The sequence below is a fragment of the Perognathus longimembris genome, chromosome 18 (genome assembly GCF_023159225.1).
Source record: "Perognathus longimembris pacificus isolate PPM17 chromosome 18, ASM2315922v1, whole genome shotgun sequence".
Classification (NCBI taxonomy): Eukaryota; Metazoa; Chordata; class Mammalia; order Rodentia; family Heteromyidae; genus Perognathus; species Perognathus longimembris.
Genome location: NC_063178.1, coordinates 3,946,400 through 3,958,968, shown reverse-complemented (window position 1 = coordinate 3,958,968; position 12,569 = coordinate 3,946,400). Strand labels below are relative to the sequence as shown.

At 44.3% G+C, this 12,569-nt stretch overlaps 1 protein-coding gene across 2 annotated transcripts in view; it reads right to left on the bottom strand.

The window, feature by feature from the left end:
• The window catches only part of Wdr37 (WD repeat domain 37), a 45,073-nt gene that overhangs the window by 11,874 nt on the left and 20,630 nt on the right, over window positions 1-12,569 (bottom strand). For both annotated transcript variants that reach the window (XM_048367955.1, XM_048367956.1), the window contains exons 9-11: window positions 10,449-10,525; window positions 9,317-9,557; window positions 7,996-8,137 (exon numbers count right to left, since the gene is read on the bottom strand). In XM_048367955.1, the coding sequence (XP_048223912.1) occupies window positions 7,996-8,137; window positions 9,317-9,557; window positions 10,449-10,525 (460 nt within the window). The remainder of the gene's footprint in view (window positions 1-7,995; window positions 8,138-9,316; window positions 9,558-10,448; window positions 10,526-12,569) is intronic.

Genomic DNA, 12,569 nt, shown 5'->3' with positions numbered 1-12,569 from the left:
ACCCTGAGGGCCGCTCTCCGGTCATCTCAGTGGGCGCGATGAACCCGGACACCTCACACCAAAGCTGTCAAGTAGGACGATTTAAAAAGCACTGTTCTTCCTTCCTTATAGTATTCCTAGCCCTTCATGAGTAAGAGAAAAATGGAAGCCGGGTGCCGGTGGCTCAAGCCTATAGTCCTAACTACGAGGGAGGCTGAGGTCTGAAGGGCTTATCTCCAATTAGCCATCCGAAAGCCAGAAGTAGAGGGTGGCTCAAGTGGTAAAGCACTATCCTTGAGCAAAAGTGCTCAGGGACAGTACTCAGGCCTTGAGTTCAAGCTCCACAACCAACGCCCTCCCCCCCCCCCAAAATAACCACACCGAGAGACAGAAATCTCTTACTGTTCAAACTATATCCTGAGTCAGTTCTAACACAGCAAACTGCTCTCCATCCATCAACCTGCGGGACAATGAGCCCAGGATAAGGGCGGGGCTTCCCAGGGCACCTGCGCAGCAGCATCCTCCCGGAAGAAGCTGCTGTGCACGCTCCCAACACAACACATGGGATGCCCACCCAGCCCGCACCGACTCACGCCTGCCCGCCTGCCCGCCTGCCCGCCTGCCCGCCTGCCCGTCCGTTTCTGCGGCCACAGGCAGTCCCCAGTGAGTACGAAGGAACATCCCCAGGCACACTTCAGTTCCGCCAACTACTGCCCACTACATTTCTCTATCAACCTGGGCAGTACGTTGAGCCAAATTAAGCTGAGAAAAATCTAAAATAGAGCACTGTTTGAGGAGTTTATGCCATTCACCTATTAATTCTTAAGGTTTTTATTACCCTAGATAGCAACAAATTATTGCTAGAGATTGTAACTTTGCAAGCAGCCTCAAAATTACTTTTGACCCACCTAATTTTAAAAGAACATAGAACATCATACCTTGCAGCCTAGGAGAGCATGTACACGATCGAGACAGAGTTTGGGTCTAAGACCTAAGATGTGATTCTGCAGTAACCTACAGGTCATTTAATTTCTCCAGTAGCCAGCCTACCCGGGAAGCAGTCTAGGGCTGAGCTGCTCTCCCTAGAAGGCATCCCTCAAACGCATGTGTTTCTCTCCCGACTCCCCTCCAAGAGCAAAGCAGGTATTGAAACCAGGTACAGTCTTCCAAACTCCCCACCAAGGCAGCACCCCTGGCAAGTACACACACACACACACACACACACACACACACACACACACACACACACAGAGGCTGCACCCCAGTACTTCTGTGTGCTAACTTTGACAAAGCACAGAATTCAGTTATAATTAGAATCGACCACCATTTGGGTTAAAAGAAAAAAAAAAAGTCAGGCTGGGAATATGGCCTAGTGGCAAGAGTGCTTGCCTCCTACACATGAAGCTCTCGGTTCGATTCCCCAGCACCACATATATGGAAAACAGCCAGAAGGGGCGCTGTGGCTCAGGTGGCAGAGTGCTAGCCTTGAGCGGGAAGAAGCCAGGGACAGTGCTCAGGCCCTGAGTCCAAGGCCCGGGACTGGCAAAAAAAAAAAAAAAAGTCATTTCTCAAGAATTTTTGTCCTTAAAAGCATAAAGAAAACTATTGGTGCCAGCACATAAATTCAAAGCTACTTAGAACTAGCACCAAATAATTCCCCACTTTATTTGACAACAAAGGCATTTTTAATCCTAATGTGAAACAGTTATGATAATTTTAAGCTGTCATTTTTTGTTTTTGGATGTGCTTTGTTTTCTTTAGGAGAAGGTGTCACAGTTCTTTTTTCAGAGTAGAATAAAACAAAATTACAAAAGGAAACAAACTCTTCCCTCTTTGAGTACTTTATCCATTCAGATAATGTCAGATTCTTTTCAATGCCAATGTTTATTCACACTTGTAGATAAATACCGTCAGGCGGGTATGAGTGGAAGTCATTGGCCACCCCTAGAGGAAGCTTAATGACCATGACTGTCTCAACTGCCAATCCCTTTTTATAGCAACTGAAACAAAACAAAAAGTAAAAAACAAAAAGGAAGTGGGACCAATGGAGGGAAGAAAGAGAACCCTCCAAGCTCCTAGAGAAGGTCGTAGTGCCCAGAGCAACCTGAGAGGCCCCGGCTGGGCCCTTCTGCTGGTGAACTCCAAGGACAGGGAGTGCGTAGAACCTCCACACAACTTCCTTAAGGTGAGAGCCGTAGTGGGCTGGGAACATAGCCTAGTGGTAGAGTGCTTGACTCGTATACATGAAGCCCTGGGTTCGATTCCCCAGCACCACATATATAGAAAATGGCCAGAAGTGGCGCTGTAGCTCACGTGGCAGAGTGCTAGCCTTGAGCAAAGAGAAGCCAGGGACAGTGCTCAGGCCCTGAGTCCAAGGCCCAGGACTGGCAAAAAAAAAAAAAAAGTGAAAGCCGTACACACACCACGCTGAAAGTTCTGCACGGGGTCCCCCTCGACAGGAGCGCAGAAGACACAGCCCGGGAGGAAAGGCAGCCTTCAGAAGGCCTGAGCCTGGCTTACTGAACCATGTTGCCAGGTGAAAGGCCCAAGGATCTGTATGGATTTGGCTCAGACCAGGTTACAAGCACTGCACTCAGTTCCAGCTCCTGACGATTACAAAAGAAGTACATGAGAAGCATATGGCCAACAGCTGAAACAACCATGTCATTCCAAAATTTCCAAATTAAACATGTCTATTAGTTCCAAGAATAAGCATAATTTTGCATTCCTGCTAGTAGTAAAATACTATAAAGGTACCTAAAGTTACTTTTCATAGAAATTGGTACACACTAAGCTACTAGCAACTAGTCAAATAACAGCCACACAGTTACATCCAATCAATACTATTATGCTAGAATTTCTATTATAATGAATAGATGTCATAATACAGAGGGAAAATAAATGAACCACATCAAACAGAGAAAGGCTTATTAGTCCTTTCTAAAAATGTATGATAAAAGCCTTAACCAGAGCTCACATCAAGGTGCACCATCTCCACCTGGCAAAGATAATCAAAGTACTGGTTTCAAGGGGATCCATTTAGCCACTGTATTTATCTCACCATGAAGCATTTTATCTTAAACTCTTAGTTTTTCAAGAAAGGCACAGAAGCCACATAAAAATGCAAGTTGAAAAGAGGAAAAACATCTCTTCTGACTCCTACAGAAACTAGATTGCAAATCTAAGCTAATAATCTTGAAGCCTATATAGCTATATCTTGACTTCAAAAAATCCAATATACATAAATTTGATTAGCTGTACAGTTCAATTACTCACATTATAAAAGACAGTATGTTCTATGTCTATAAAACAGATTTACTAAATAATTTATGCTAAGTTCCCACGAATGGAAATATGCCCTAAGATATAATTTTAAAAGACAGCTCCTTATCGTGTTACTATAGCAGGAAAGGCATTTGTATGTTTTAAGAAATGTTGCCTCTTCATCAGGTGCCAGTGGCTCACACCTGTAATCCCAGCTACTCAGTAGGCTGAAATCTAAGAACTGATTCAAAGCCAGCCCGGACAGACAAACCTGAGAAACTTTTATCTCCAATTAACCAGCACAAAGATAAGGGGGGGGGGGGGGCTCAAGTGGAAGAGCAGCAGCTTTGAGTAAAGGGCTCTTGCTAAGCAAGAGGCACTGAGAGAGAGAGAGAGAGAGAGAGAGGGAGGGAGGGAGGGAAGGAGGGAAGATCACACTTCAAAGCTACCCCAGTAAGAGCAGCAATTATTTTGCTCTTCTTAAAGACTGAGAGTTTGAGTTTTGCTTTGCAGATTCAGGAATTGAGTTAAGGGTCTCATGAAAACCACTCTGGAAAACCAAGTAACTATATTTGCTAGATTGAAAGACAGAACAGAAGGCCTAATAATGAACTTCTATGAGAACATTTCCCCCCCCCCATTTTTTTTTAGGTAGGAGACACCATGTTAGATACTAGCATTAAGGCCTGAATGACTACCCCACCCCTCAAGATCAGGGTTGTAACAAGAGAACACACAGGGCTCGCGGATGACACAAAGATGATGGGAAGCACTGAAGAAAGGCCTGCAAAACAGGGGGGTCGTCATGACCAGCCCCCAGGGGAAAGGCAGAAGACGGGGGGGGGGGGGGGTGCTGGCGTTCATACGCAGCACCAGGAACATCGCAGGTAAGGGTCCCCAGGCACTGTGGGCAGGCACTGGCCATCATCCTGCTCTCCACCAAGAATTCAACCGCATTTGCTTAATGTAATCAAAGCGCCCCCGGCTGGCGTGCCGCCATCAGCTCTGTGCTGTTGAGATGGGCGCAAACCTTCAGAATTCATGACAAAGACCAAAAGGCAACAGTTACTAAGGAATTCCTCAGATAAAACCTTGTGAAATATCTCATTTCCTGCTTCTCTAAATCTGAGTCCTTTTTTAAAGGCTTCCTGCTGATCGGATAGTACAAAGAAATAGGTGTGTTCAATAAAGAAAGCTACAGCTCCACCTGCTGACCAAGTCCTAAGGCTGCACGGGGCAGGCGAGAGGCCCCGCACCTTCGCATCTGCCTGCACAGAATGAGGAACCGGGAGAAAATCCACACTCGGGTCAGCACGCCTACCAATTCAGAAAGCCCTACAAAGGGTCAAAGCTTTCCCTTCACTGATACAGCAAGGAGTGCAGGACTGAAGATGAACCCTTCAGGGCTGGGAACATGGCCTGGTGGTAACGTGCTCGCCTCGTAGACATGAAGCCCTGGGTTCGACTCCTCAGCACCACATATATAGAAAAAGCCAGAAGTGGTGGTGGTGTGGCTCAAGAGGTAGAGTGCTAGCCTTGAGCAAAAAGAAGCCAGGGACAGTGCTCAGGCCCTCAGAGTTCAAGCCCCAGGACTGGCAAAAAAAAAAACCTTCAAAGCTTTCTTACAGATAAATGGATTGATAAAATATATTCACTTGTGCTCAGTCCAGTAAGAAAAGGGATGTAAACAATAGTAAGACTTGTAAATATATTCCATTTTCACTAAAATTTTCACTTATCCTCATGGCTAAAGTGAATTTAATCATCATCTGACATCTCAAAAGCACCAGGTGCATTTATTCTAAGCCTGGGTCTTTGCCCACACTACAAAAGTAAATGCCAGCTAATGAGCATAGAATAAAAATATCGCCTTTTCCAACTAATTGGCACAAGGGTCATCAATGATGAAAAGTTGCTGGGGAATAAAATATTCACACATCTAAAAGTATCACTTCACCACCTTCAAACTAGAAAGCACACCTTCCAGTGGGAAGACTGGGCAGGTGCCACCTTAAGCAAGATCAGCACATCAGACAGAGGGGCAGCTGGAATCGTGTGCTCCGATGGAAAGGAAAACACCCTATTATGGCTGAGAGGGAATTCTGGCAATAGGAAAGCAGGAGGAAAATGCACAATGTGGGGCATTTGTCAGCAGAGACAACTGTTTTGTCCTTGCTGCACACACACACACACACACACACACACACACGGAGACACACCGTCCTGTCATCCTGAGCTGAACTGCACATTTTACAACACACTAAACACAAGTGGGTCAATTTGAATATAAGAAAAATAGCAGATGAGAGTATAAAATTTTAGTCAATATTTTGAGATTGGGAATGATTCCATAGTAGGAAAAGCTTTATTCTTAAAAGATACATGTTCAGGGCTGGGGATATGGCCTAGTGGCAAGAGTGCCTGCCTGTATACATGAAGCCCTGGGTTCAACTCCCCAGCGCCATATATACAGAAAATGGCCAGAAGTGGCTCTGTGGCTCAAGAGGTACAGTGCCAGCCCTGAGCAAAAAGAAGCCAGGGACAGTGCTCAGGCCCTGAGTTCAAGCCCCAGCACTGGCAAAAAAAAAAAAAAAAAAAAAGATACATGTTCAGCATAATACCCTGCACATTTTATATACAGACAGATAAGACGACCAAAAACAAATGTGGTACAGAAATGAGGTGAATCCATTGAACTAGTCACTGTATTATATTTTTCTTTGAACGTTTATGTTGGCTTAAAAGTATGAGGAACACATCCTCAGGCCCGTGGGGTTCGCCCTCCCCAGTGCCCCTGAGTGCCGTGGGCTGCTCCCCCGCGCCTCGGAGGGCCCTGGAGGAGAGCTGCAGTGAACACAGTCCAGCAGCCGGAGGCGGCCCCCGCCCCACCCCGGTGGCGGCCAGACAGGGCCTCTGGATGCAGGTCCCTCCCCTCTGCTCGGAGCCGGGGTCGGGGAGGATGCGTCCAGGATCATGTGGTGGTTCTCCCAGCCCTCCAGCACCCACGGCCTCCTCCCCACCCATGGGTTAAGTAGAAGGACTGGGGCCTATTCACAGGCGAAGCCACTCAGCAGAGCCTGGCCGAGCCCAGGCTACACTGTGGCGGAGTGACAGCACCACATTGCGTTCAGACACTGAGAATTCAGACATGTTCTTACTGTGGCCACTGTGGCCCAAGCCAGCAGAATGAACGCCTACCTGACATCGAGATGAAACCGTCAGATAACCTTGGAAACGACCTGGTCATACATGAAGATATCAATGCATGTTTACAACTACTCATCACAAACATTCCTATAGACCCTTAGACTCAGGATACTAACTTGTTTTCCAACCTCAAGTTTCTTTCAAAGTGTTGCCCTGTTTTTCCTCCAAATATTTTCCTAGTATTTTGAACATTAAATCTAAAACTAAAATATATAAAACATATTTTTGTATTTTGCAGGACTGAAATAAACCAATACACAGGTATTTAGAAATACTCCCTTAGGGGTGACAACGTCCAAGAAGAAATGTACTCTTTCTCTGTCTTGTGTAACTGTAACCCCTCTGTACATCACCTTTATAATAACAATTTAAAAACAAATCACAATAAGCAAAAATAAAAACAAAAACTCCCTTAAGACTGGCTGTGTGACTTAAGCGCTTCAGCACCTACCCAAGTAAGCACAAAGCTCCAACGTTCAAAGCCCAGTATCACCAAGAAAAACAAGCGCTGAAACCTAAAAGTAAATACTCTCTGAGCACCACAGGCGGGTCTCCTCTTGGACAGCAGCGTGTCACACGGAACAAGCACCGTCATCTTGCTGAGAGACAGTGAGATGGGCCAGAGGGGCAAAGGAAAGCAGTGGATGGGGTGGGGGGGGGGGGGACCTACTGGACCAGACAGGGAATGCGGGGGATGTGGGAAACAGAGATGCAGAAGGAAAGCAAGCTTCAGGAAATTCTCCATGTGGTGGTGTGCCATGCACAACTGACAGATGGGCTCCTCATTTACTGACCAGGATCAGACTAGAACAACAAGTGTGAGCTGGGAATATGGCTTAGTGGCAAGAGTGCTTGCCTCCTACACATGAAACTCTCGGTTCGATTCCCCAGCACCACATATATGGAAAACGGCCAGAAGGGGCGCTGTGGCTCAGGTGGTAGAGTGCTAGCCTTGAGCGGGAAGAAGCCAGGGACAGTGCTCAGGCCCTGAGTCCAAGGCCCAGGACTGGCCAAAAAAAAGAAGAACAAGTGTGTAAAAAGTCCTTATGCTCAAGCCGCCTGCTAGAAATCCAAGCAGGGGACACGCCCCAGACTCGGCAGCTCTGCCTGTCTGTGTGCACCTTTATATACAACACACATCATCTCCCAGGACAGGCCCTAAAAATAACACGTAATAATAAACACTACATTAAACAAGATGTGTTGTCCTGAGCGGCCATCAGGGGCTCCAGGTGGACAGGCTCGGCGGACGAGGACGGGATCACCCTTCCTCCACGAGCACCACCTACCTGCCCCGGAGGCCTCCGGTTCTTCATCCCCTCCCTCACGCCCATTCCACTCCTACAAATTACTTAAAAAACTAATCTGTAGTTTTCCTTCACCTTTTCACTCTTTGAAAAATGGATCGTAAGGTTTAGAACAGGCAGTCATTTTGAAAGAGAGCAAAGCTGCAAATACTGAAGATAAGGGTAGAAATTACATTTTAATGGCAACCCACAAAACTTCTTTATGAATAGTTAAGATCTTTGAACGACGGCAACTCACTCCGTGTGTCCTTGGAAAACATTCACGGAGTGGATGGAAGGGTCCCTGAAATCCCAGAGACGGAAAGTCGTGTCACGGGAAGAGGTCACCACAAGCCGCTGGGTGGGGTGTGTGCAACAGTGAGTTAATTCCTGGTCATGCCCTACAACCAAACACAACAGAAAGGCGAGGTCATCCACCACAGACACACAATCAAGGGGGGAAAGAATCAAAAGCACTCATGGGCTCTGCTGCCCATATCCAAGGGAAGCCAGCCTCAAGGGCTTGCTTCACAACATACACAGTCCTGCTGGAACTGGTTTTCCCTCACAGGCTACAAGTCCCTTCAGTCATCCAATTAAAAAAGCAAGAAGCAAATGTAGTGTAACCCGCTTCCCGACCCCATCAGTCAGATCACTCCCTTTACCTGGCTATGTGTAACCATTTACATCTGCAGTCTTCACTTCTACAACAGTTTCTAATGGTTTACAGAACACTGTGGGCACACACCCTGTGTTACACGCTTTCCTTATCTGGACCAAATCTGTAAAAATGATCATATATCTCTATTTTTTTCTCTATAGAAAGAAAAGTACTTCCTGGGTATAATGATGGACTTTAAATCAACCGACTTTGTGCTGATCAAAAGAAAGGTTACCCTGGGTGAAGACCTTGACCTAAGCAGGTGGGGTGGGCCTGTTCAAAGGCCCAAGTCCCAGATTTGAAGATTTCAGCCAGCAGAGGCTCCTTTCTAATGGCTGGGCAGACAGCAAACAGCCACATAAAAGGCCATTAGAAGGGCCATCAGGGATCCTGGAGCAGCCTCTAGGTGCTCAGTACACACCTTGGCTAACAGCTAGCAAGAAAATGAAGGCCTCAGTCACAGGGCAAAAAAGGAAATCAATTCTTTCAATGACTAACAAGCTTACAAGAGGACCCTCAGCCCCACTGAGGTAGGTCCCACCTGAGCAACACCTTCAGGTGAGTCTGAGAGACTCTTAAGAGCTTCCCATGGACTCAAAAATCCTGACCAGGAAACCATGAGATAGGAAATGCTTCTTGTTTTAGGCAACTAAATTTAACACAGGGAAATAGAAAATCAATAAAACAATCAATTTCAAATATCTAGATGCTAAGCACTGCATGCTACAATTAATCTGTGAACGGTAATCCTATATTACCCATATTTCATGAAGTATAAAGGATTTCCAAAAATTTCACAAAGACCCAAGAGGACTCCAAACAATTCTGGCTAAGAAGAATTCTGGCTAAGTCTGCAGGGTCAGACATGAGCACGTGATATGCAAGTGCCCAGTTAGGAAGCTCAGTTACAGCAAGGTACCTGTAAGAGAATGAACAAGTTCAGAGGTCTCAACATCATACAGGTTCGCCGTTCGGTCCCACGAGGCTGTCACTGTCTGCTTCCCTCCAACCAGCCAATCAGCAGCAATCACCACACCTTGGTGGCTTTTGAGAGATGTCAGCGGAACCCGGATAGTCGGGCAGTCACTGGACGCATCGCCATCAATATCAGCTTCATCTTTATCAGAACACTCGACTTCATCTTCGCCAGATATTTGTTGCTAAGGGTAAAACCAGAAAAGAAAGGCTTCTTACAACTCCTAGGAGTTTTTCTGAGACCATTCTTACTTATTATCATTGTAGGATTTGGTCATCATTAAAACCAATATAAACATAGTATCTAGTCCATAACAAGTGCTCAATAAATTTCTTACATATATATACATATATATATGACTTAGCTATAAACAAAGTCCAAAAAACAGAAGAAAAAGAAAAGCAATTATGATAACCAACAAACTATAATGCAGATTTTCAGTATTTCAAGTTTCTACCATTTGTCAGTAGAAATGTAACATTAAACAAATACAAGCAGAGAGCTGGCCTCCAGCAAAAGAGGTCAGGGACAGCGCAAGGGCCCAACTTCAAGCCCCAGTACAGGCACAAAATGATGTAGATAGAATAGAACAGAACACAATAGAATAAATAGAATAGATATGACAGATATTATTAATAGATAAATGGATAGACAAATCAGACAGACAGATTTATCACTAGAAAATCACAATCTAAAAGGATAATTAGATGTTCACAACCAGACAGTCCTCCTTTCTTAAAAGGCCAGCACTGGGGACCACCACCCCCCCTTCATTCTACCCCCTTTCATCTCTCTTCCCCCTGCTGGTAGCTTCTCCAGGAAGCTACCTTCTCCAGGAGGTTAATCTCCTCCCCATTGCTACTTTCTTGGAGGGGGCTGACAGTTACATCTGACCTGTATGCTAATCCCCCTTGAAAATACATGCTTAGCCACACCCTTAGTATTCCCTTCAGAACACTGAAGGGGGAATACAAACTTTCCATCCACAGCAGACGCTATAAACTTGTTCTAAAACTCGCAAACACCTACACTGGCAGGCTCATGCCGAGCTTGTGGGGTAAGTAAATGAGCTTACGCTAGTGTCTGTAACAGGCTGAGGTGTTGGCAGCTGTACCACGTATCTCCAAATATGAGCAGTCTGATCTCCAGAGGCTGAAGAGAGAAATTGGGGGAAAATTACCCAGTGTACACACCATGCATCAAAATCGCTCTTTGCTCTAATAAGCAACATTAGTCAGATCTTTGTAATTCAGTGATCAGTTCATAAAAATGAACATACTTTATTTAACTAGCTATTTCAGGGCTACACAAGGCAATATTAAGTATGTAAAATTAGGATTATAATTACTTACAAAGTATTTCCCCTTTTCATTTCAGGATAGGAAGGAAGCTATGGAGTTTTAAGATCTAAAATAGCAGGCTTCACTTTTCATCTACTGAATGAAAATTCTATCATACTCTAACTTAGGACTGTATAACAGATTCTGAGATGTTTCAAAACACTAAGTAATCATCCTTTTCACCCATTCAACATTGACAGGACTTAACTGCCAGGCTCCTATTAGTAGTGCTTACTTGTGCAATTGTCCCTATCGCTTTCTTTTCATGACCCAAAGTTTATGGGGAAATGCTCTAAAATTTAGGAAGTTAAAAAGCAAAGCCCTGAAGAGCACAGCTCAGGACCTGCTCATCTTGTCTCTCCCTCACCAAAGCCTTCCATTTCCTCTCCACTGCTGCAAAGTTGCTATGTGCTGACAACAGGGTTATCTCTTAGAGTAAAAACAATTTACCACCCTGACTTGCCAATCTCTTTACAAATAAACAAATATAGCAATTGCATTCTAACTCCTTTCTGTCTCCATTACTTGATCTATTTCAAAGTTCCCATCATTTCCATTTTTAAATGTCTCTTAGTTTCACCCATCCTTCCCGTTTACCTCTAGACATATCTGCCAGTAGTCTCCTTGTCTCCTTCCTTTTACACAATCACATAACAAACTAGCAGTGTAATAAGATTTAGAGTCCTGGCCTATTCTCCTCCTCAAATATGTACTAATATATAAATTAGCTATGATGTTATAGGCCTATGAAACTAATTATCAGACTAACCTTCCCTTCATATTCCTCTCACATATAAAAATTATTTGGCCAGGGGCTAGGAATGTGGTTTAGCGGTACAGTGCTTGCCTAACATGCATGAAGACCTGGGTTCCGTTCCTCAATACCACATAAACAGAAAAGGCCAGAAGTGGGGCTGTTCAAGTGGTAGAGTGCTGCCCTTGAGCAAAAGGAAGCCAGCGACAGTGCTCATGCTCTGAGTTCAAGCCCCAGGACTGGCCAAAAAAATCTCTTAAAAAAAATTGTTTGACCAAACTGAGTGACTGCTACATCTCATAAATTCAACATACTTTCACTATACTTGTGTTTCAGTTCAACTTCACCTGCATGAATGAAGCACCCCATCATCACAACTTTTGTGTGTCATCATAAGATCAGCAAAATCTGTTTCATGAGTCAAATCCAGGCCACGCCCCACTTCTGCAAATACCCAGCCATGTCCTTTCATTTGTGCTTTGTCTTTGTTACTTTCAGGCTACGAGGGCCTGAGTCACTGTAACAGAGACCATAGGCTTACTAACTGATCCTCTACAGAAATTCTGCTGGCCTCTAGCCTTCCAAAACCCATTAAGACTATCACACCAGTGTCCCCAAAATACATGGCTCAATGGTGCTCTGGCAATTTTATGGAACAAATCATCAGTACAATAAGACTATGCTCCAAAAGCATAAGAATGTTTTTAAAACCATGCTGTAAAATATGACAAACCCTAGCTATCACAGCCTATGTAAATTACCTAGAAAGGCATAAAAATAAGGCTGTTTCTGTATTATTGTTTTTCTCATTTCCTTATTTCAGATGTAGGTAAGATTAGGAAACAGCAATAACCACAGGGATTCCAAGAACTATAGTGTTACCATCTACTGTAAATCATACATAATAGCAAAATGTTTTATAAAGACTATAAATAATATGAATTGATTTTAACTTCACAATAAATTCAAAGCATTCTAACTGGTTGTCCACTATTGCATTTAAGAAATGCAACTCAACATATATCTTTATTCATTCCTCATTTAACTCAAATTGTAAAACAAATATCTAAGTTTCAAAACAGCTATGTATAATTCTGATGCT